General features: G+C 38.7%; 1 protein-coding gene across 1 annotated transcript in view; it reads right to left on the reverse strand.

Moving 5' to 3' along the window:
• Positions 1 to 3656: 3656 nt before the first annotated feature.
• Positions 3657 to 23371, reverse strand: part of LOC150081687 (protein qui-1-like) — a 706673-nt gene continuing 686958 nt past the window's right edge. Inside the window, exon 26 of the mRNA XM_090378807.1 lies at positions 3657 to 4449. Coding sequence (XP_090234933.1) covers positions 3914 to 4449 — 536 coding nt within the window. The 3' untranslated portion in view covers positions 3657 to 3913. The remainder of the gene's footprint in view (positions 4450 to 23371) is intronic.

A 23371-nucleotide genomic window follows, 5' to 3' on the forward strand; every position in this document is an offset into this window, starting at 1 on the left:
AATTCTGAACAAGAGGAAGAATCCCATCAGCATTGAGCATGCTCAAACCATTCAAGACTTTATATACCTCAATCAGATCACCTAGCAAGTCTAGTCTTCAGACCCTGTAATCTGTAATTTGCAAAACTTAAGCCTTTCTTCGTAAGAGCAACCCTTTGTTCCATTCACTAATCTTTTGCCCTTCTTTGTACTCATTCCAACAGCTCTATATCCTTCTTAAAATGAGGCCTCCAGATCTGTATACAGTACTCAAGGTGTGGCCTGACCATTGCCTTATACGAGGGGATAATCACCTTATCCCTGCTAGAAAAATTCCTGTATATTATAGACCAGATGCCATGAGCTACTCTTGCAGACCATCTGCAGTGCTCAGAAAACTTCATACCTGCCTGCACAATTACCCCCAGGTGCTTTTGTTCTCTACCACTGTCGGTGTAGTACCACCGAGTTGATACGTTACTCTGGGGGTACTGCTTCCCATATGTAATACTTTACATTTGTCAATGTTAAACTTCATTTGCCACCTCTCAGCCCATCTGCTCAACTTTTCTAGATCCTGTTGCAGCAGCGTAGTGTCATTAGTGTCCTTAACAACCCTGCCAACCTTCGTATCATCTGCAAACTTGGACATTAAGCTTGATATACCATCATCAATATCATTTATAAATACAGAAAACAACAATGGACCCAACACTGATTCCTGAGGGACTCTACCAATAATATTAGTCCACGATGAGCAGTGTCCATTGATTACCAGAGTAATCAGTGTCCATTGATTACCACTCTGTCTTCTCCCACTCAACCATCCCTTTATCCATAGCAGCAATTTGCGTCCATTGCCACACTGCTCCAATTTGTTCAGCAGACTTCCATGTGCAACAGTATCAAAAGCCTTCCTAAGATCCGAATATATGATATCAAAGTTATTCCCTGTGAAGAGAAGACCTGGATCAGGCTGTAAGAGAGTGACTATGCCTTTCCAAGATTGATATGTGAAATGGCTATGCCTTCGTAATCACCATGTTAGCGCTCCTGATCTAAAACTGGACTTTGAGGTGGCCTCTGGTGTTGAAACAAGTGCACAAACTATCCAAAGACTGCTTTCGGAATGTGGTCTGCATGCCTATCAGCCCAAGAAGAAGAAGCCTCTGTTGACCCAACAAATGAGGAAGAAGCGACTTTCTTGGGCTAAAATGCATGTTTTGTGGACAAAAGAGCAATGGGACACCGAATTGAAATTCAACCTGCATGGCTCAGATGGAAAGCAATATGTCAGAAGCAGAAAATCGGAGGCATACCATCCTGACTGCATAACACCATTCCATTAATAAATTAAGTTTATTAATGGAATGGTGAATGCAAAAACCTACACTGCTACCTTGGAGAAGTGCCTGAAACCCATTATTAGGGATCACCACACAGACGTCCAAAACTGCATTTTTCAACAGGACTCAGCATCTTGCCACACAGCAAAATTAGTCAGTTTTATGCTATTTAGATTTAATGATGAGTTTGTCTTCTTGCCTCACAAGGCTTAAAACATACTTACACCAATGTTTCCCTCTTTTTCTCCCTTAAGGTGCAGTCATACCTCAGAAATGCTGGCATTACAATGTTGGCTGGCTTGGCAACAGTACAGATTTGAACCCTATTGAAAATTGCTGGCATAATGTTGTCTAAAACTGCTAAGAAGAAGCCAACAAGTAAGATTCAGCTGCAGGAGGACATTGTAAGGGTGTGGTACCACGAAATTGGGCAACCATATATCTAGAAGTTGACTAACTCTATATCAGATCGTTGTAAGCTGTAATTGCAGCTCGAGGAGGAACAACAAAATATTGAGAACTTATTTTGCTGATTTACAGTACATAATACTATTACATTAACTTGTCATTTCAGTTTGTACACTTAAATGCAATAAAATGTATGTTTGGTTGTCATGATTGCCATTTGCATGATTTCTCATATTTCCATTAATTACACATTTTATCCTTTGGGAAGATATTTATGGCAATTAGGTATATCAGGTGGAGTCTTTTTATTGGATTTCATTCACAGAGATATATATATATATATATCCTATCTAACAAATGCATTTCAAATATTTCTGCAACCCACAATGCAGTGCAAAACATTATTTGCAAAATTCACAAGTGATGCAGTTTTTTTTGTTCACCACTGTAGTAATAGTATTTGTCATGTAGTGCAAGGAAGCCTCAGGCTTTTGCTGCACTGCCAAAAAAAAAAAAAACAACCAAGTAGATAAGAAAACACAAATTATACGTTTCCCTCCTCACACAGGCAAGCATCCACTAGACCTGTATGAAATACTCAGTGAAATCTACTGCCATGCCACAATACCTTTAGTTGCTAACTTGTGAAACTCTAATGAAACAGCTGAAAGCATTCATATATCTCATTCAATTGAGTGATTAACAATCAGGCTATTTACTTTGTGTTAATGTTATTCCAGTCCTGGGTCATTTGAAGTAAATAAGATTTGTCTTTAATGTACAATTAACCTAAATTTAGTTTTCAGATTATAGCACTAAAATGCAAAGAAGTATTTGTTTTTGATGAATTTATGGAATCAAAACAGAAAGGTAATGTAATAAATTTGATTTATCTTTTACCCTTTTCATGTTATTGGCTTAGTGTATACCTCTTTCATAATATCAAGCATTGAAATATTTGACTTAGTGAAGAATTTTTCTAACTTTACAATATTAAAGATGAATAATACAGGACACAAATAGCATTCAACACTTCTGTTTACTGTACAAAGAACCAGTGCATGTGTGAAACAGTATGAGGTTTTTATCACATACATTTACATAACAGTGATGGCAACATTTAGGGCTTGGTACAAATGCATATACTGACACGTCGCTACTGTGTCACAGTTTATCACTTGTTGCAGTGGTCTGCTGGATGTGTGCATAAATATATATATATATATATATATATATATATATAGAGTGGTAAGGAAATATAGGAGATATTTAAATTTAATGGGTGATCTCAATCTCTAAAGATATTCTACAACACTAACTGGATCTTCCAATCTTTATTCACACTTTCACTGAATGTAAGCAATCAACTGAAATGTCATAAAATGTTGCACCTATTTTCATTCACTTTTCTGTAAATATTAAGTTAACTTGTATTTTTCAAAAAAATACAAGATCAATCAGAATGCACTGATCCATTTTCCAGATGCAGGTATTCTTAGAAAATAATAAAATTTGCATTAAATCTTTTATATTTCTAAAATGGTCTGGATATTGTTTCTCAGACTGCCTAAAAGGATGAACTGAAAAATACTAATTCATGAAAGACTTATTTCCAATCAAATCAATTAAAAATAAAAGGAGAGAATTCTATAACACATAAATAAATATACTGAACAGAGAGATTCAATGACCGTAAGTAACTTCAGGAATAACTTGGAAATAAAACTTGCAGACCAAAGATGAAATTTAGCCACAAAATATTTTAGTTTTTTTTCTCTTAATGAGCATTTTAGCACACTATGGAACATATTTGTAGTTCCCAAGTGATTCGTAATGATATCTCTGTAAAATGTTCTTTTTGTTATTTTAAATGATATTTTGTAAAGGAAATACAGCTAATGTTCTCTAAGTAGCACTGCACTGATTAACTATAAACTGTACCCATTTCACCTAGAAAATTATTTATATGAATATGAGATACTTTTCCCCATTTTTTAGCCCATTTTATTTTGACTGGAACAGGTTTGCAATTTAGGTAGATGGAATGTAAACTACTCTAACACCTAGTTTATCCACCTTTTAAAATTTACACAAAGGAGTCCAAATGCTTTGCACCATTATTGACACTATTGCTTGAGCTTGGCACAAGAGTCATTACCACAATGTTGATATTACAACAATTAGGCAATGGAGCATATTGCAGATTCACGAACATCGCTTACACTTTTAGTCTCTTGTTCCTCATTTGATGATTTCACAATGTGACTTGGTTTGGGGGAAACTTCAAGAGTCCTTTTGGGTGGCTGAACCCGGGATAAAAAGTCCATCTTTTTATCTACTTCTTTAATTATCTGTGGCACAGGAATTTGTGGTCCTTGTTGTTGAGTGAATTCTGGGAAGAAAGCAAACATACTTTGTTGTTTTTTGAGAAGTTTGTGTTTTGGCAGTTTTGCTTTTGGTTGCATGCCTATGCTATCTCCAAGTGCTGGAGCACGTGGACTCAGTCTTCCTTTAGAACCATCCCATACACTTCCACTGACTGGGAGATGTTCCCTTGAACCAAAAGGTGAAGGAGTCCTTTTCAGTTCTTCAAAACTTGGCACAAGTTCATGTTTTGGTGATGCAGATTTCAGATCCCAGTACAGAGAATCAAATGATTGCTCCCTCTTTAGATTACCTCGAAGAAGAACTCTTTTAGGAAGCATACCTCGTGGACCTAAATGCATATAGAATATAGTATGTATTAGTTAATGTTTGGTTAGTGAAAGAACTGAATTCAAAATTTCTTTAATATTCAAAATAGTGGTTCTCAAACTTTTTTTCTCCCATGACATTCCCAAGGGCTCTGTTTTTCCAGTGTCTCCCCACCCTTCCTCCTATTTTAAAGCAACTTAGTGATCAGGTGATTTTTTGGTGTGAGTACTAGTTTTTATTGATAGCAACATACTGCAACCTTACTTTTTTGTTCTTTTAGTCACTAGTTGGCGCTGGAAACGTGTGGTAAGGCTATCTACCTCGTGAGTGCCTAGGCTCTACTTGGGCCCAGTTGCTTATCATACTCTGATGTAAGTGAAACTGACCATGACTCATCATAATCAAAAAAGATATAGACATATCACAACAGGAATCCCATCCTTACCTGTTTTTTATTCTTTGTCAGACAAATCTATGAGTACTTTGTCCTCGTTTCATATCCAAAAATATTTAGAAAACGGAGTAGGTTTACCCAAAATGGTAAAAAGACTTTGATCTACTGACTTATACAAAGTGATTTAGGAGGAATAGTAAATATTTTGGGAGTCTATTATTCTGAGTAAAAAAGTTCAGATAAACATGTGTCCAATTCTCAATGGATGTGGAGATACAGCAGTTTGAAACTGGCATGCACAGCTCCCAGAATCAGATGTGACCAAGAAGCAGTTATAACCTGGCGCTGCTTGGTGTTAAAATGCTGCACATCTTCACATATGCCGATATGGTGTTTGTCTATGGTTTTTGTGTGGAAGTGGTACTACGGCTTGTGGAGAATACCATAGATGGTTTCCTAACTGCAGAATACTGGATTCAAGAGCGTTTTCACCAAACTGCGTGAGACTGGTAGTTTCCAGAGCTCATATTTCTTCTGAATGTGCAAATGAACAAAATGTGGATTAATAAATAGAACACATTCTTCAGTTAGTGGAATGTAGTCCTACTATTAACACATTTAGAATTTCTATGCTTATCAGTGTTCCACAGACAAGAGTATGGTGAACATTACATGATTACTTGTATCCATTTCACATACAGTAGGTGCAACACCTTCAACCAGGAGACAACCCCCAATGATGGGGATTTTGTTGGTGGGTAAATGCTAATTGCCAATTAATTCCATTAATACTGTTCGGTGATGAAGCTGTTTCCACCCGTGATTGTATCAACAATACCCGTAACTTTCATAGGCAGTTGACGAAAATCCACATGCCACTGTAGAAACAAATTTTCAACATCGCTTCTCTGTAAACGTGTGGTGTGGTATCACAACAATCAGTTGATTGGGCCTGTTGTGTAACAAAATCGTCTTACAGGGCCCATTTACCTAGAATTACTGCAAAACGAACTTCCACTACTATTGGACGATATTCCCTTAGCTACAAGGATTGGTATGTACTTTCAGCATGATGGAGCTCCTGTATATTATACCTATCTGGTGATACGATATCTAAATTGAACTTTCCCTGAATGATGGATTGGCTGCAGTGGTCCCGTTCATTGGCCACCAAGGTCTCCAGACCTCACTCTGTTAGATTTTTTCTTTGTGGGGATGGATGAAAACACAGTATACAAAGAAAAGGTGAATACAAGAGATGAATTGCTTGCTCGCATTTTGGATACTGCTACCCTCATAAAGGAACACCAAGACTACCTCAGAAGAACAACACATCATGTTACCACAAGAGTTGCAAAGTGCATTGAGGTTGGCAGTGGGATTTTTAAACATTTATTGTGAACTGTAAAAAAATTGTCAATTGTGTTTTGTATCATTCAAAAAGTCAATAAATACAAACAATAAGTCATTTGTTGTTCTTTAATACCTCTCATAATGGCTTTGTGTGCGCCAGTTTCAAACAGCTGTATTTCCATATCCATTGAGAATTGAACGTGTGTTTATGTGAACTTTTTTACTCGGAATAATCGATATCATAACCCCCCAAAATATTTACTGTTCCTCCTGACTCATCCTGTATATTGAAACTGTGAGCCATAAGCATTCTGAGATCCTGCTTAAGCTCTTAATGCTTGATGATATACCTATAAAAGTTACCCTACGTGTTGTAATGATAAATACTTACAGAATGGGATCTAATGAACTGATCTATTGGCTGCAAGAGTAAAAAGTCATCTTGTTTATCATTATTTCCAAACAAGATGATGAAATTAATCCCAAGTGGAATATCACTTTTGGCATACCAAGCTGACCAGCTAGTAACTTTAATTGCTAGCATAAAACCTGCTTTTAACTTTGTAACATATGATTCTATCAGATGCTACAAAGTGCCAAAACTTTGGTCACAAACAGATTGTACTAAAAATACCAGATTGTAAAAATCAGGAATTTGTGGTCTGATGTAACCTGATGTTGACCTCTACACAGTAAAGGTCAACATCAGGTTATTCTAATACCTGTAAACTTTAGAAAATAGGTAAAAAGATTATATACTTATAACCAGTGAAAAAGTCATCTATCAAGAACCAGGGAAGAAAGTTATGCTCAAAGTACTGAAATAAACCTATGCAGCAGCAGTCTGGAACTATTAGTTGATAGTAGACAAAAAAAAAAGTAGCCCCTATGACTTCAATTTCAAATTGGGTCCAAACCAAACTCTTATCACTGCAACTGTCCACTAAGGAGCAGTGTGTCACAGATCACGTTGATGATACTCTGAGTACAGCTCCACTGCATGCATTGACATGAACTTAGAAGGCTCGGGCTACCTCAGTGACTTGAATAGTTTATTCTATTAAGACAGAAATAGCATGACTGCTGCTTAATGAAATGTAGCCATTCTCACAAATTACAGAGTACTTTCCAAACACATCTCACTAGATTTTGTTGGGGTTAATGACATAAGGTATGCCAGGGCCAAATTTTTAAGAAATTTTTATAAGAAAGAGGAAACCTTATTATAAATTTGATCATTAACATTAGTAGCATACAGTGCAAGAAAGCGAGTTTTTGCAGCATTAGCCAAAAAAAAAAAAAAACCTCCCATTTCACCCCTCCATTCGTTCCAAATGCCTGTCCAGCTCAGCCTTAAATTTATTTAGGCTATTAGCTTCCACAACAAAAGATGGGGCCCCGGGTGCCAAGCGAATTCGAGGTCAAGCGATTTTTTCTGCGAAAACAGAGTGCTCATCAAAAGCGATTAAAGTTTTTTCTAATTTCCTACGTTTCTATTAGCTTTATTTCTATATTGTTCTACACTTAAAAGCCACAAGTTAGAACAGAGAAAGGAAACTCACCTTTCTTTATTTATCCATATATTTCTATTTCCACTAACGAACTAACACTTTAACCGCTTGGCCTCCTAGCGGCACTGCTCCTGCCTCCCCGTGGCGGGGCCGGAAATCTTGGCAAGCAAGTCCACTTGCCAAGGGCTAAAAGGAGCAAACATGGCAAACACAGACCATCAGCAGGATATTGAGAACGAAAATCCAAAGAGACAAAAGACTGATCGGATGGAGCAACCTTGCCCATCGTTCTTAATTATCCACTCTCTTACTAGTCAGCCCATTAATAAATTGTCTCCGTTTGTCATACAAAAACATCTGGAGGGTATTGCAGGATCTCCCAAGATGGTGAAGAGACTGCAATCAGGAGACTTACTAGTAGAAACCACCAACCACAGACATTCTGAGAAGCTGTTACAACTGACAAGTTTTGCTGGAATTCCAGTTAAAATATCCCCGCACAAAACCTTAAATTCATCTAAAGGTGTGATATCCAGTTGGGACTTATTAAACGTTACTGAGGAAGAAATAACCCAAGAGCTGCAGGGACAACACGTAATTGAAGCAAGACGAATAATGATCAAAAAAGATAATGTACTTACACCTACAAGAAACATTATTCTCACCTTCAATACACCCAACTTACCCTCCTCTGTAAAAGCAGGTTATTTACTTTGCCGAATCCGGCCTTACATTCCAAACCCTTTAAGGTGTTACAAATGTCAGAAGTATGGCCACTCACAAACTGTATGCAGAGGAGTTCCTGTCTGCCCTAATTGTGGTTCTGCAGATCACATACAAAGTAACTGTACAGCTACAAAAATGACCTGCCCAAATTGCAAAGGTGACCATCCTGCATATTCCAAGACATGCGAAAAGTGGAAAACCGAGAAAAAAATAGTAAAATACAAGGTTGAGAACAAAGTAAGTTACCCAGAAGCGAGAAAATTAGTTGCTCCAACTATAACCAAAAATATGACCTATGCCAATGCTGTGAAAAAATATCAGACCGTCTCCACTCAAACTGATGTAACAGTTCCCACTAACAAATCAATTTCTGATTGGGCTAGAAATGTTCTTTCTAAGCAACAATCCAAGTTCTCTGACCAAGCCAATAATACTCCTCTGACAATACCAGCGGCCTCACCTACTCCGGTCATAGATACCATATCTCATAGTTCAAACGCAAATGTAGTAAAAAATTTTCAGGACACAACCATGGACACAGATGGCACATCCATACAGGATGATCCCCCTCTAGAAATCCATGCAGAAGAAGAAATGGACACAGGTCGACCAGTTTTCTCTAAAAAAGATAAAACTAAATTAGAGCGTCATAAGCCAGTAACCTTCAAAAAACAGTCAGATACAGCTCCTTCAATAAAACACAAATAATGCCTTGTATTTTACAATGGAACTGCAGAGGCTTTCGTTGCAACACAGATGATATCCGTGATCTAATTAGCCGATATTCTCCAGTTGCCCTTTGTCTTCAGGAAACTTACCTAACCTCGCAAATTTCTCCTTCAATAAAAAACTATTGTCTTTATCGAAGAGATCGTAACACAGCAAATGCTGCCCATGGTGGTGTAGCAATCCTGATAAACTCAAAGATCCCAACTAAACATATTCCACTTCAAACTGAAATAGAAGCTGTTGCTGTTCATATAACTCTGAATATTTCAATAACAGTTGTTTCAATATACCTACCACCAAACCATGCTTATTGTTTAAAAGATCTTGAAGATCTATTCCTACAGATACCTCCACCTCTCTGTATATTAGGGGATTTTAATGGGCACCACCCCTTATGGGGCGATCCTAAACTAGACACACGTGGTCGACTCGTTGAAAGCTTTCTAGAGTCACAAAACCTCACCTTACTCAATACTGGTACGCACACTCACATACAACTCCCAACTGGACACACCTCAGCAATAGACCTCTCAATTTGTTCTCCAATACTCTTTCCAACCATAGAGTGGTACGTTTTAAATGATCCAATGGGCAGTGACCACCTTCCAATCATATGCAATGTTTTAATGTCACAGACTCCATCAAACAAGCTCCGCAGGAAATGGAAATTTGTTCGCGCAAACTGGGCAAAATTTCGATCATCAATCTCTCTTGACGAGGAAAAAATCCAGCTCCAAAATATTGATAATGTAACAGACTACATCACATCACATCTCCTAAAAGTGGCCAAGGACACAATACCATTATCAAACCCCCCTGATCGCAAGCATTATAATTATTGGTGGAATGATGAGTGCACAAAAGCAAAGAAAGCAAAAATCAAAGCCTGGAATTTATTTCGGCGATGTCCAACCACAACCAATCTCATTAATTATAAGAAGCTAAGAGCAAAAGCACGATTTGTACAAAAGCAAGCTAAGAAAGAATCCTGGACCCGTTTTGCATCGACCTTTAACAGAAACACTGATCCGAAAACTATATGGAAGAAAATTAGACAGTTATCTGGTAAGTTTCCTACTATACCATCTCCAATCCTCTCCTGGAAAGGGCAAGATCTATCCAATTCCTTAGACATTGCTAATGCTTTGGGCAATACTTTTGCTGAAATATCAGCGGCATCAGCATATCCTACATCATTCCAACGAATTAAAAACACTAGAGAAAAGCATGCCATAAAATTTCAAACCGCATGTACTCTTCCATATAACAAACCTCTGCAATACTTTGAACTTCTGCATGCCATTAGAACAGCCCACAATGGTGCAGCCGGGCCAGATGGGATTTATTATGTCATGCTTCAACATCTCGATGACAAAGCTTTAAGACTGCTTCTGGTTTTTTACAATCGTATATTTTTAGAAAACGTTTTTCCAAATTCTTGGCACCACTCTACTGTTTTGGCATTCCTAAAACCTGGGAAAGATCCAACTAACCCCTATAGCTATAGATCGATCTCTCTCTCAAGCTGCCTGAGCAAAATCCTTGAAAAAATTGTCCACAGAAGACTCGTATGGATCATTGAGTCACAACATCTAATGAGCCATAACCAATATGGCTTTCGTAAAAATAGGTCATGCTTAGATCTTATGGTCAAGGCTGAATTCGCCATTCGAAATGCCTTTGTTAAACGGGAGCATCTTGTAATGGTTTCAATAGATATCGAGAAGGCTTTTGACACTACCTGGCGGCATGGCATACTTAGTGATCTTTACTCTCTTGGTTTGCGAGGCAACCTTCCTATTTTTGTTCAGAACTTCCTACGTACTAGATCGTTTCAAGTTCAGTACCAAGATGCCCTTTCCAAAACGTTTATACAGGAAGAAGGAGTGCCACAGGGATCAGTACTGAGTGCCACTTTGTTTGCTCTTAGAATAGATTCCATCACCAATCAGCTTCCAAATACAGTTGAGACCTACCTTTATGCAGATGATCTTTCCATCTCCTGCCATTCCCAAAATATGAGGTCTATTGAACGGCAGCTCCAGATATCACTTAATAAAATTCAACAGTGGGCCAGCCTCAACGGATATCGACTCTCGCAGCAGAAAACAGTTGCCATCCATTTTTGTAGACAGCGCAACCTTCATCTGGATCCTGAACTTCAAATTTATAATGTCTCCATCCCGGTCACTAATAGCATCAGATTTCTAGGATTAACATTTGATAATAAGTTAAATTTTATAGACCACATTAAAAATGTACGTACTTCCTGTCTAAAAAAGTTAAATATACTCAGAGCTTTATCCTCCCAAACATGGGGCGCAGATCGTACATCTCTGCTTCGGCTGTACCGGGCATTAATCAGATCCCGTCTTGATTATGGAGCTCCCATCTATGATTCAGCCAGATTGAGTGCATTGCGTTGGCTTGATCCAATTCAACACAGTGCCTTGAGACTTTCACTCGGTGCTTTCAGAACATCACCAGCACATAGTCTCTACATTGATGCCCATGAACCCCCACTAACTTTACGTAGGAAAACACTGTTATTGAACTATGCTGTCAAGATACAAAGCTGTGCCATGCATCCGACTCAGTCATACCTGTTCAATCCACCATTAGAAAACCTTTTCAGAAATAAACCAAGCGTAGTAAAGCCAGCTGGTCTTCGCCTTCTTGAACTGATGCAAATTTGGAATGTTCCCATCCTTTCTGTGCAACAGACAACAACTTGTCCTCAACCACCATGGGTTCCACCACCTATACCGACCTGTGACACCTACCTCTCTCAATGGGGTAAGAACATTTTACAAACATCAAATATCAAACAACTTCACGAAGCTCACATTCAAAGATACTTTGACTTCTCTCCAATTTATACAGACGGCTCTAAATCTAATTCAAACGTTGGAGCAGCTGCAGTGTTTCCAAATACCGTTATTTCAGCATCCTTGCCATCTGAATTCAGTATCTTCTCAGCTGAATTATATGCTATCAAACTAGCTTTACAGAATCTCTCTTCTGACTGTGCTTTAAAATCTGTTATTTATACTGATTCCCTCAGCTCAATTTTGGCTTTATGTAACCCCTTAGATAAAGTACACCCTGTTCTAGATGAAATAAAAAGCATATTACTACAAATTGAAGAACGCAATCAACTGGTCACCTTCTGCTGGATTCCAGCTCATTCTGGCATTTTGGGCAACGAACTGGCTGATAAAGCCGCAAAAAATCCAACTAGCTTCGACTTAACTGATATTCCTGTTCCGCCATCAGATTATGCATTAATCATTCAGGCTGCAAGCCTGTCAAAATGGACAGCAATATGGCACTCTCAAATTAATAATAAACTCTTTCAATTTAAACATGATCCAAAAATTTGGCGCTCCAGTGTCCGTACATCAAGACGAGAAGAGGTAGTCCTTTCAAGGGTAAGAATAGGCCATACTTATCTGACCCACCTATATTTACTCACAGGGAATGTCCCGCCACAGTGTCCACTTTGTAATATAAATCTGAGTATTAAACACATTCTCATTGACTGCCCTTACTATGAACAAGACAGAACTTCAACCCTGCTATCACTGGTTAATCTTCGTAGACCGATAACTTTAGAGAATCTCATTGGAGATGATGCAGATATTTCCGAATTTTTCAACTTCATAAAGCAAACAGGACTTTTTAATCAATTCTGAATTTATGAAACTTTTTCATCTCTTTTTTATAATAAATGAATAGGCGCATTATGGCCAAAGTAGCCTATGCGCCATCAAACCTCCATATCAACAACAACAACAACAAAAGATGGAAGCCTGTTCCACCAATCAACTACCTGCTGGCTAAAGGCAAATTTCCGTGCATCTGTGCCCTCTCAGGTTCTTAGTCTGAGCAAGAGGAAGAATCCCTTCAGCATTCAGCTTGCTCAACCCATTCAAGGCCTTATACACCTCAATCAGATCACTTGCAAGTGCCTACTTTCCAGGTGCTGCAATTTGCAGAACTTAAGCCTTTCTTGGTAAGAGCACAACTTTGTTCCCCTCACCAATCTTGTTGCCCTTCTTTGTACTCGTTCTAGCAACTCTACATCCTTTCTAAAATGAGGTCTCCAGACCTGTACACAGCACTCTAGGGGTGGCCCGACCATTGCCATGTATAACGGGATAATCACCTCCCTGTCCTGCTAGCAAAATTCCTATATATCATTGACAAGACTCCATGACCTGTCCTGGCAGCCTGTCTGCACTGTTCAGCAAACTTCATATTTGACTGTATAGTTACCCTCAGGTCTTTTTCACTTTCCACTTCCCTGAGTGTTGTACTATACAGTTGGAATGTTTCTCTTCAGTTATTGCTACCCATATGCAGTACTTTGCATTTGTCAATGTTAAACATCAGTTTCCACTTCTCAGTCCATTTTCTCAACATATCTAGATCCAGTTGGAGAAGCATACTGTCTTTACTGTCATTAACAACCCTGCCATCCTTTGTATCACCTGCAAACGTAGACATTAAACCTGATATACCTTCATCAGTATCATTGATAAATATACAAAACAACAATGGGCCCAACACCGAACCCTTGGGAACTCCACTAATAACATTTGTCCACGAAGAGCAGTGTCCATTGATTACCACTCTCCATCGTCTCCCACTCAACCATCCCTTTATCCATTGTAGCAACTTACCCTTAATGCCGTACCCCTCCAATTTGTACAGCAGTCTTCCATGTGCAACAGTATCAAAAGCTTTCCTGAAATCCAAGTATATGATATCAAAATTATTTTTGGCATTCAGTTCCTTTGTGACCACATCATAGTATTCAATCCGAGTGGTCAGACAAGATCTCCTTTTAACAAACCCATGCTGTGTCTTAACTATTCCTGCAGTCTTGTCTAGATGATCCTGCAATGCTTCTTTAACCAGTGATTCCATTATTTTCCCCAGAACACAAGTTAAACTAACAGGTCTGTAGTTACTTGTGTCACCTTTTGAACTCCCTTTGTGAATTGGTGATACATTTACACACCTCTAGTCCATGGGGTCCTCCCCTGAGTCCAAGGAAGCTGTCATAATTATGGCTAAGGGTTTGCTTACTTTCTTTGCTGCCTCCTTTAATATAACTGGATAGATCCCATCCACCCCAGGTACCTTCCTTATGTTTATCTTCAACAATTTCTCCTCCACTTTGCTCTCAGTTATTACAAAATCACTTGGCTTCCTGTTAGCGTTTGATAAACTTCTGGCATTCCCCTCCTTGAATAACTCCTCATGTGTGAATGTAGACGCAAAATACTCATTCAGTTTATCAGCTACCTGAGCATGATCATCAATAGTCAACCAATATGTTAAGTGGTCCAATCTGATTCATCCCTTTCCTTTTAGAGTTTACATAAGTAAAGAACTCTGATGTTTTTCTTTGCATCCTTTGCCAAAGATTTCTCATAATCTGCCTAACCTCCTTTGTGACTTCATTACAGACTAGTTTATACCTGCCATAGGCTTTTGTTTCACCTGATACTTTATATGCATCCCATACATTCTTCTTCTCTGCCATGAGCCTCATTAATTCATCTGACATCCATTTAGGCCTAAGCCTTGAACAGTATTTCTTAGTTGGAATGAAAAACCTAGTAGCCTCCAAAATTTTAATTCCCTGAAGGCTTCTCATTTAGAGTTCAACGTTGATAACATCATCAGTTGATCCCACTGTACAGAATTTAAAAACTGTCTGAGACCCCTGTAGTCACCTTTATGAAAGCAAAAGCCCTTCCCTTTAGCCTTGATGGTAGTTACATCTTTAAGTAATTCCCACATCAGTACATTGTGATCACTGTTGCCCAGTGGTTTCTTTATCTGCAAATTCTTAATGCATGAATAATCAGATGAAGAGTATTGCTCCCTCTGGTTGCCTCTCGAACATGTTGCTGTAGAAAACAGTCATCCAATAAATCCACAAAAGTCTTGCTAGTGTGCGAGTGACCAAACCACAAGTTCCAGTTAATATCTAGAAAGTTAAAATCCCCCATTATAAGACATTCTGATTTACTGGCCCACTCTGTTTCTCATATTTTATGGTATAATCCAGTCTGATTCAAGTAAGTAAAAAGTTCTTTCATATTAGTATCATCTCCAAGAAGGTAAAATAATGCCAGTGATGGCTATAAATTTTTAAGTAAGCATATTAGCTAGAAGGTGAGATCACTCAGTTATGTATGATAAGATGTGCATTGGGGAGCATTGGCATTCATTAGGAGGTGCAGGTGAGATGTGTATACCCAATCCTTAGTCTCGATAACATTATTTTCTCTCTCCTTTGTCGGAAGGTGGAGGGCCACAGCTTTGGGTCTGGTTTTATCAGGTGAAGTTTGTTTCCTTGAGTGGATAGTAAAGTTCACTTACATGGTCATTTGGATGCAAGGTTCTATCATTTCCTGCTTTGCCAGAATGTATTCAACAGTCTGGTTAAACTCATTGCAGGCAAGTAACTTACAGTGTATGAATTTTCTTACAGGGTGAGATGAACTGGTGTGACTTCTTGTGGAAGAGACAGCAGTGAGAGAGTTAGTGTTTGTGGGCTTCAGTATAAAGGCTGTGAACTGGGAAGGTTCTGAAAGCCTATATGGAAATTCTCAGAGTACTATGTTGAATGGTGTTACCAAGTCACTAGCCTTTCATATCCATAGTGGAAGATCCCACAATGGATAGTGACCATTGAAATCACTGAATAAACAGACGGGTTTGCTTTGCTTTGGGTTTGATTGGCACATTAGCTACTGAAGTGAGCTAGAACAACTTCCTCTCTTCGGTTCCCGCACAGACTAGACTGCCAGTGTCAGATTACAGAATGAGTGGGGTTCTGGTGATCTGGCTGTGCCATCTGCCAGTTCATTCCCCTCATTCCAATGGGGCTTGGAATCCAGCAGAAACGAATGTCAAATGAACATTCAAAAAGCCACAATGTAATGTCTGTTGGATCCGAGTCAGGAACAGATGAGTATTATGTCCCATCGCTGACAGGGTGCTCTGCTCGGCAACTTACACAGATCAGTTTGGAAGCCAAACATTCCTTGCTCTCGTGGTCTTTCGCACCACATCAAGCACACAGGCAGGGTTACTATGAGAAGCTGTTTGCGAGTGGCCTGATTTTTGACATCTAAAACACCTCACGGGGCAATTTAAGTAGCCTGCCTTTATGTAACTTTGAGTCCATGGCATGTTGAATGTTAGGATGAGAACTCGGATAGGGACAAAATTCCCATCCTTTTGCATCGATATTCTCTTGACAGCTGTCGTTCCTTGGTCTTTCAATTCAGAGCAGATCTCTTCTTCAGAGACATGAAGGTCCCACTCCGATATGACATCTCGAGGAGAGTTCAGAGTTTTGTGTAGGGGGGTTATAGTGATAGGAATTCCCCTTATCAATGTGCCTTTTAGGATTTTTTCAGCTTGTTTTGAGCTTGAAGCTTCGGCCAACAGGTCGCCAGAATGCAGCCGTTTTACTGATTTAGGTGATCCTGCCAATCCTAATTCTTTCTGGATGAAGAAGGGTGACATCTTCCTGATTGACTGCTCTCTGGTGGAATGAAGAATGAGGAAAAAGCAGTGTCACAGATGGTGTTTTATCCTCTGTTCTGGCTCTTTTAACAGAATTGGTGTCATTATCATCTGACGATTAGGTAGGGGCCTTGTTGGGGTGCCAGAAGAAAGACAATTTATATTACTCGTAGGAGTAAATTAAAAATTTCAGATGCCCGAAGTACCTCACCCACCAAGGAACCCTACGAGGGGATACCCACTCGGGAACTAGCAAGTACTGTGTACACGAATGGGATGCCAAATTTGCTCAGGAGCATTATACTTACATTTCCAATAAGCCTTGATCCCGTCCCAGGAACAAAAAGAGGGAGACTTATTGGACTGCAGTTGATTGTAGCAGTAAGAACCTGCCAATTGATCCCTGTTGGGCCAGTCTGGGACATCCCTTCTTGTCAAAGCAGGGGCCAAAGTGGTGTGTTAAGGCTTGGCCTCTCAACCACCAGGATCCCCCTTTCCAAGTTTTACTGGTCGCTGCACACGCTGGATTCCAATGATGTAACCTTGGGACTAAGGTATGGGCGTCGGATCCCAGTGATGCTAATCTGGAAGGCCAGCAGCATCACTGCTGGCCTTCCAGATTAGTAGATTAGGAGGTCCCCTCAGCACGTACAGGTGCCCACGTCGAGGTGGTAAACAGACAGAAGGTGGGAGTTGTGTGGTAAGACTGTCAAGTTCATCTGAGAGAAAGGATAATTGGCGGAATATAAATAGTAGCAAGGGTTATTGTTATTCCTATTGCAATGCAAACTGCCACAACTTTAGAAGTTGTGGCTTTTATAGCTGAATACAGTAAACCCCCACTATTCGTGATATCTGTATTCACGTATTCGTGGTCGCTGATTTAATATAAAATGAAACCTTAAAAAAATGTGAATTTTAAAGCGCCTTGAACATTTTCTGCCATAAAAATACATGGGCATGGCTAAAATTATCTTTCCCGGTCAAAACAGCGCTCAGTGGGTGGGGGGTGACAAAATCGCGAGCGTGGATGTTTCTCACTAATCCTTGTTCAGTATGTGTTATGCGCTTGTCATGAAAGGTTTCGTCGTTTGCTTTTAATTTATATGCTTATCACAATTTATAAATTGATTTACTTACAAAAATGATAAATCTACCGTTTTGAAGTGTAAAACAGACTTTTTCGAGTGTGTTAATGGGAGAAAGTGACTTTATTGTGGACAAGTTCTTTCTAACCCGTACAAAAATATGGCTACGAATAACAAGGGAAATGTGAAAAGATCAAAGAAGGTGATGACATTAGTGAATAAAATTGAGTTATTGGATAAATTTTCTAATGGTGAAAGTGTCTCGTCAGTGACAAAACATTATAAAATCAATGAGTCAACAGTACGATCAATCAAGAAATCGGAACAAAAAATCCGCCGTAGTGTCCGTGAAAACGCGCTAATTGCTTCAAAAATTTGCTCTGTAACTCGTGATGTTAAATTAGAAAAAATGGAAAAAGCTTTAAATCTGTGGATAGAAGACCGAACTCAAAATAAAATTCCCTTAAGTTCACTCATCTTTTGTGAAAAGGCAAAACACCTTTATCTACACTTTAGTGAAACTGGTGATAGCACTGGCGGGATAAGTTTTTTAGTCAGCAAAGGCGCTGGTTTGAAATTTCTAATAAATATTACATTTAATATTAAATTGTTCCTTATTTTCATTTCGATGCCATATGCTTGCATTTCACTATGTACTGTCTATGTACATAGTCATATTATGAAGATACATATAATATATACATAGACAAAATTTTAGACTAGTTTTTCTTATATACAGTATTTCATACTTTGGAACGGAACCCCTTTATTACTATGGGAGCCATAACTCAGTATTCGCATTTTCGGTATTCGTGGCATTTCTCAGGAACGTAACTGGGGGTTTACTGTATATCTAGAAGCGGGGGTTTACTGTATATCTAGAAGCGGGGGTTTACTGTATATCTAGAAGGTACTGTAAATCTGACCAGAATTGTAACCTCTCTGCAGGCAGTAATCTCAGAACTCAGTAATCTTGCCTGTACATAGTATGATTTGGAAATTTAAGAGAAATTTGTGGCAATAGAAAGGTTTCCTGTAGGCATACATCTGTTGGATTAATTTGAATAAGTAAATTTTTGAGGTCATCAAAATTATTCCACAGGCCTCTCTGCAGTTCCCCTGATGTTATTCATTATTTGGGTTTGGTTGAGGAGGATTGAACCTGCTTTTTTGTGTATGGCGTGCTTCTGTCAGTGTTGCTTTAATTTGTCCTTTCTGGGAAAGGTTGGGCATCCTGTTTCGACGGTATCATTAGCACATAATTGTAGCACTATGTTGTCATTGTCTGAATGAACATAGATTTTCTTGCTGCCAGTTTTGATCTTCAACAATTTTAGGTTTGTTGTTTCATGAATGGTTGAGATCATACAAGTCAGGATGCTGATCATGCAGTGTTACTAGTTTCATTTACCATTTATTTATTTTTAAAGGTTATTATTTTGGTCTGATTAGCAAGAGAAATGCTTGGTTCAATTGAAACATCTGTTTGGGTTGCCACTGAGCTGCATTTTATAGTGACCGATGCATAAGATATTGGTTTTTGTTGTTTAATGGCAACTTGGCAGATGAGGCCATAATGCAGAAAGTCAAGATAAAGAAAGAAACATTAATAAGTATATTTGATAACAATGTCCAAAGAAGTAAATATATATCAAAACTATAAAATGGTAAATTCAAATACATGAGTATAAATTAATAAACTGTAAAAGTTAAAAACAATATGACCTATTGTCTCTGTCATTTAAATCTGGCTGGGTGTGAATGTTTCAGGCAGATTATTAAAATCTGTAAAACATAAATTGCATTGGTTAAAAACAGGCATTTCATAAAAACTTGACTAATGGTTAAAATAGTTTTATAGTTCTCACACATAACTGGGTCATCTGCCCTCAGCAGAAAAGAGTGTGTCAGTTGATTGTGACCTATGCAGAGCCAAGCAAGAATGACTTCCTCTTTGGACCCTATGTGGACTTGACTGCCATTGTTTGATTAGAGGCTTAATCTGCTTTAGTTAGTTATGGCCAAAAAAAAAAAAAAAAAATCCAGAAATATAAAGTTGAGAATAAAGTGACATATTCAGAGGCGAGAAGGCAAATACTAAAAACAGATCCAAAACGTACATATGCAACGGCTGCTAAACAATTTCAGTCAATAGGTACACAAACAGATGTTGCTGTTCCCCAAATATATTCATCGCTAATTGGGCACGCTCCATGCTCTCTGCCTCCAAACGGTGTCCTTCGCAACAAAAAACTGAACAAGCTTGTAATACCCCAATTACCATTCCAGCTAATATAAACCCAACAGCAAAACAAAAAGTGACAGAAACCATGGTACTGAAACCACCAAATTCAACCAGAATGGATATTGACCAGCACAATGGCTCAGAAGATGCCATATTAGAACTTCATGCGACTGATGAGATGCACGTAACGTGTCCCTACTTTCCAAAGAAAGACAAAGGAAAATTGGATCGATGCAAACAAGTCACAACTAAAAAGCAGTCAGAAACAAAACCACTTAATGGAAAGAATTCTTCAATGGAATTGTAGAGGGTTTCGCAGTATAAAGATGATATATGTGATCTCATCCACCGTTATGATCCAGCAGGCATATCCCTACAGGAAACTTATTTAAATTCACAAGTGTGTCCTACTATAAAAGATTACTCTATCTTTAGAAGAGATAGAAATGTCAACTCGTCAGCCTGTGGAGGAGTGCTGGTTCTTATAAGAAACAAAGTACCATCCAAACATATTGCTCTTCGGACTCCTTTTGAAGTAGTTGCAGTGTGCATTGAAATTGGCATCACTCTTACAATAGCATCTATGTATATTCCTCCTAATTTCTCATTTTCTTCAGATGACCTAGAAAATCTAATAGAACAGCTACCGTCTCCTTTCTGCTTACTTGGGGACTTTAATGCTCATCATCCGATGTGGGGATCTCCAACAATTGACAAGAGAGGCAAGTTAATAGAATCCCTTCTGGACTCTTATCAACTTACCCTTTTGAACACTGGTGAACCTACCTATATTCATTTTTCGACAGGATCCATGAGCGTAATAGATCTGTTAATCTGTTCTCCCTCCATATATAGTATTATGGAGTGGTCTGTTCTTGAAAATCCACTAAACAGTGATCACCTTCTGATTCTCTGCAAGCTGCAAACATGGGTAAACTCTCCTTCACTACGTCGCTCCACTTGGAAATTTCGTAGGGCACACTGGTATGAATATGCATCTCATGTGCAGTTAGGCAATAAAATAATCCAATCTCAAACCATAGTCACAGAACATGTAATCAAATATCACTAATCAAATATTACAAGCTGCTACCTCTGCAATACCAAAACCTTTCCCGGGGAAAGGAAACATAGTAATTACTGGTGGAATCAAGATTGCACACACGCCAAACAGTATAAAAATAGAGCTTGGAATTTATTTCGTAACTTTCCCACAACTACCAATCTAATTAACTTCAAAAGACTGAAAGCCAAGTTCCGCCAAATAAGACGAAAAGCAAAGAAAGATGCCTGGATTAGCTTTTCCTTGAGCATAAACAAGGATACAGACAGCAGAATTATCTGGAGGAAAATACAAATGCTTAATGGCAAATACATTCAGTCCCCAGCTGCAATACTAAACTGGGAAGGGAAAGAGTTGTCATCCCTGGGAGAAATAGCAAATGCCTTAGCGGAATCATTCGCCAGTATATCTGCAATAGCCTCCTACAAACCAACCTTTCAGCCATATAACCAGCCATTCACATTAACAGAACTTTTTGGAGCGCACAATAAAACATCAAATAGCGCTGCTGGTCCAGATGGGATCTACTATATAATGTTAAAACAACTGAACAACAGAGCAAAAAGATCATTGTTAAACTATTACAACCGAATATTCTTAGAAAATGCTTACCCAATCTCCTGGTGTCACTCAATAGTTCTAGCCTTCCCAAAGCCCGGAAAGGATCGTACCTTTCCACATAACTATAGGCCAATTTCACTGACCAATTGTTTAGGCAATGTCCTGGAAAAAATGGTTCACAGGCGGTTAATGTGGTTCCTGGAAACTAACAACTTGCTAAATAGTAATCAGTACGGGTTTCGAAAAAACCGTTCCACCTTAGACGTAATGATAAAAGCAGAGGCAAATATACGTAAAGCCTTCATAAGGGGACAGCATCTGGTCATGATTAATCTAGATATTGAGAAAGCCTTCGATACCACTTGGCGATATGGTGTTCTTCAAGATCTTCATTCTTTCGGCTTGAGAGGTCATCTACTTCAATTTATACAAAGCTTCCTATGCCATAGAACTTTTCAGGTCAGATACATGAATAATTTATCCAAAACATTTGAACAAGAGGAAGGTGTACCACAGGGTTCCATTCTTAGTCCAACATTATTTGCAATAAGAATCACCAACAAGACAAGGAATGTACCAAATACAGTACAATCGTACATATTTGCCGATGACCTCATTATCTCTACTCAATCCCAGACTATGAACACCATCGAAAGGCAACTTCAAATTGCTGTAGCTAGAATAGAATCATAGGCATTGCGGAATGGTTATTCCCTAGCAGAAAAGAAGTCTACTGCTATTCATTTCTGTGAAAAACAGAAACTACATCCGGGTCCAGAAATATTTTTAAAAAAACAGCCTGATTCCTGTCACTAACAATTTCTGTCTGTTGGGATTACATTTAGATAATAAATTTAATTTTGCTTCCCATATGGCGTACCTCTGGAATACTTGTCTTAAAAAACTGAATATCCTAAGAGCTGTCTCTGCTATGTCCTGGGGTGCTGACAGAAGCTCTCTCCTACATCTCTATAGAGCTTTAATAAGATCGCGCTTGGATTATGGAGCACCTGTCTACGACTCCGCCAGGAAAAGTTCTCTATTACGTCTAGGCGCACTATAGCCTCACTAGCTTATGCGCCATTAAACCTCCATAACACACACACACACACACACACACACTATTACGTCTGAACACCATCCAGCATAGTGCCCTTAGGATAGTTGTTGGAGCCTTCAGAACATCTCCAGTTCACAGCCTGTATATTGAGGCAAACAAAAATCCCCTCTGCATCTCAGGAGAAAAGTTTTATTGTTTAATTATGCAGCAAAGATTGAAGGTACTTCAGCCCACCCCAGCTGGCAGTATCTGTTTGATCCTCAACACACCCTGCTATATCACAATAAATCTAATGAAAACTGCCCCACAGGGATTCGACTGCAAGAACTCATGACCAGTTGGAAAATTAACTTTAAGAATATATTCCAAGACCTTGCTACTCCGGAACCTCCCTGGACTGAATTCATACCGCTCTGTGAAAATTTATTTTCAAGATGGGGAAAATCCTCCCTGGCAAATACCAACTTTCAACAGCTACATAAATTGCATTCTTTGGAAAACTCAGAGAAAGTTCATATCTATACTGACGGCTCCAAAACAGATATGGCTGTTGGTGCAGCAGCAGTTTCCGCCACTTTCTTAACAGCTGCCTCTCTTCCCACTGAATGCAGTATTTATACTGCAGAATTATTTGCAATAAAACTGGCTCTAGATAACATA

This window comes from Mastigoproctus giganteus, chromosome 8 (assembly GCF_048544385.1).
Source record: "Mastigoproctus giganteus isolate SK-2022 chromosome 8, ASM4854438v1, whole genome shotgun sequence".
In the NCBI taxonomy this organism is placed as follows: domain Eukaryota; kingdom Metazoa; phylum Arthropoda; class Arachnida; order Uropygi; family Thelyphonidae; genus Mastigoproctus; species Mastigoproctus giganteus.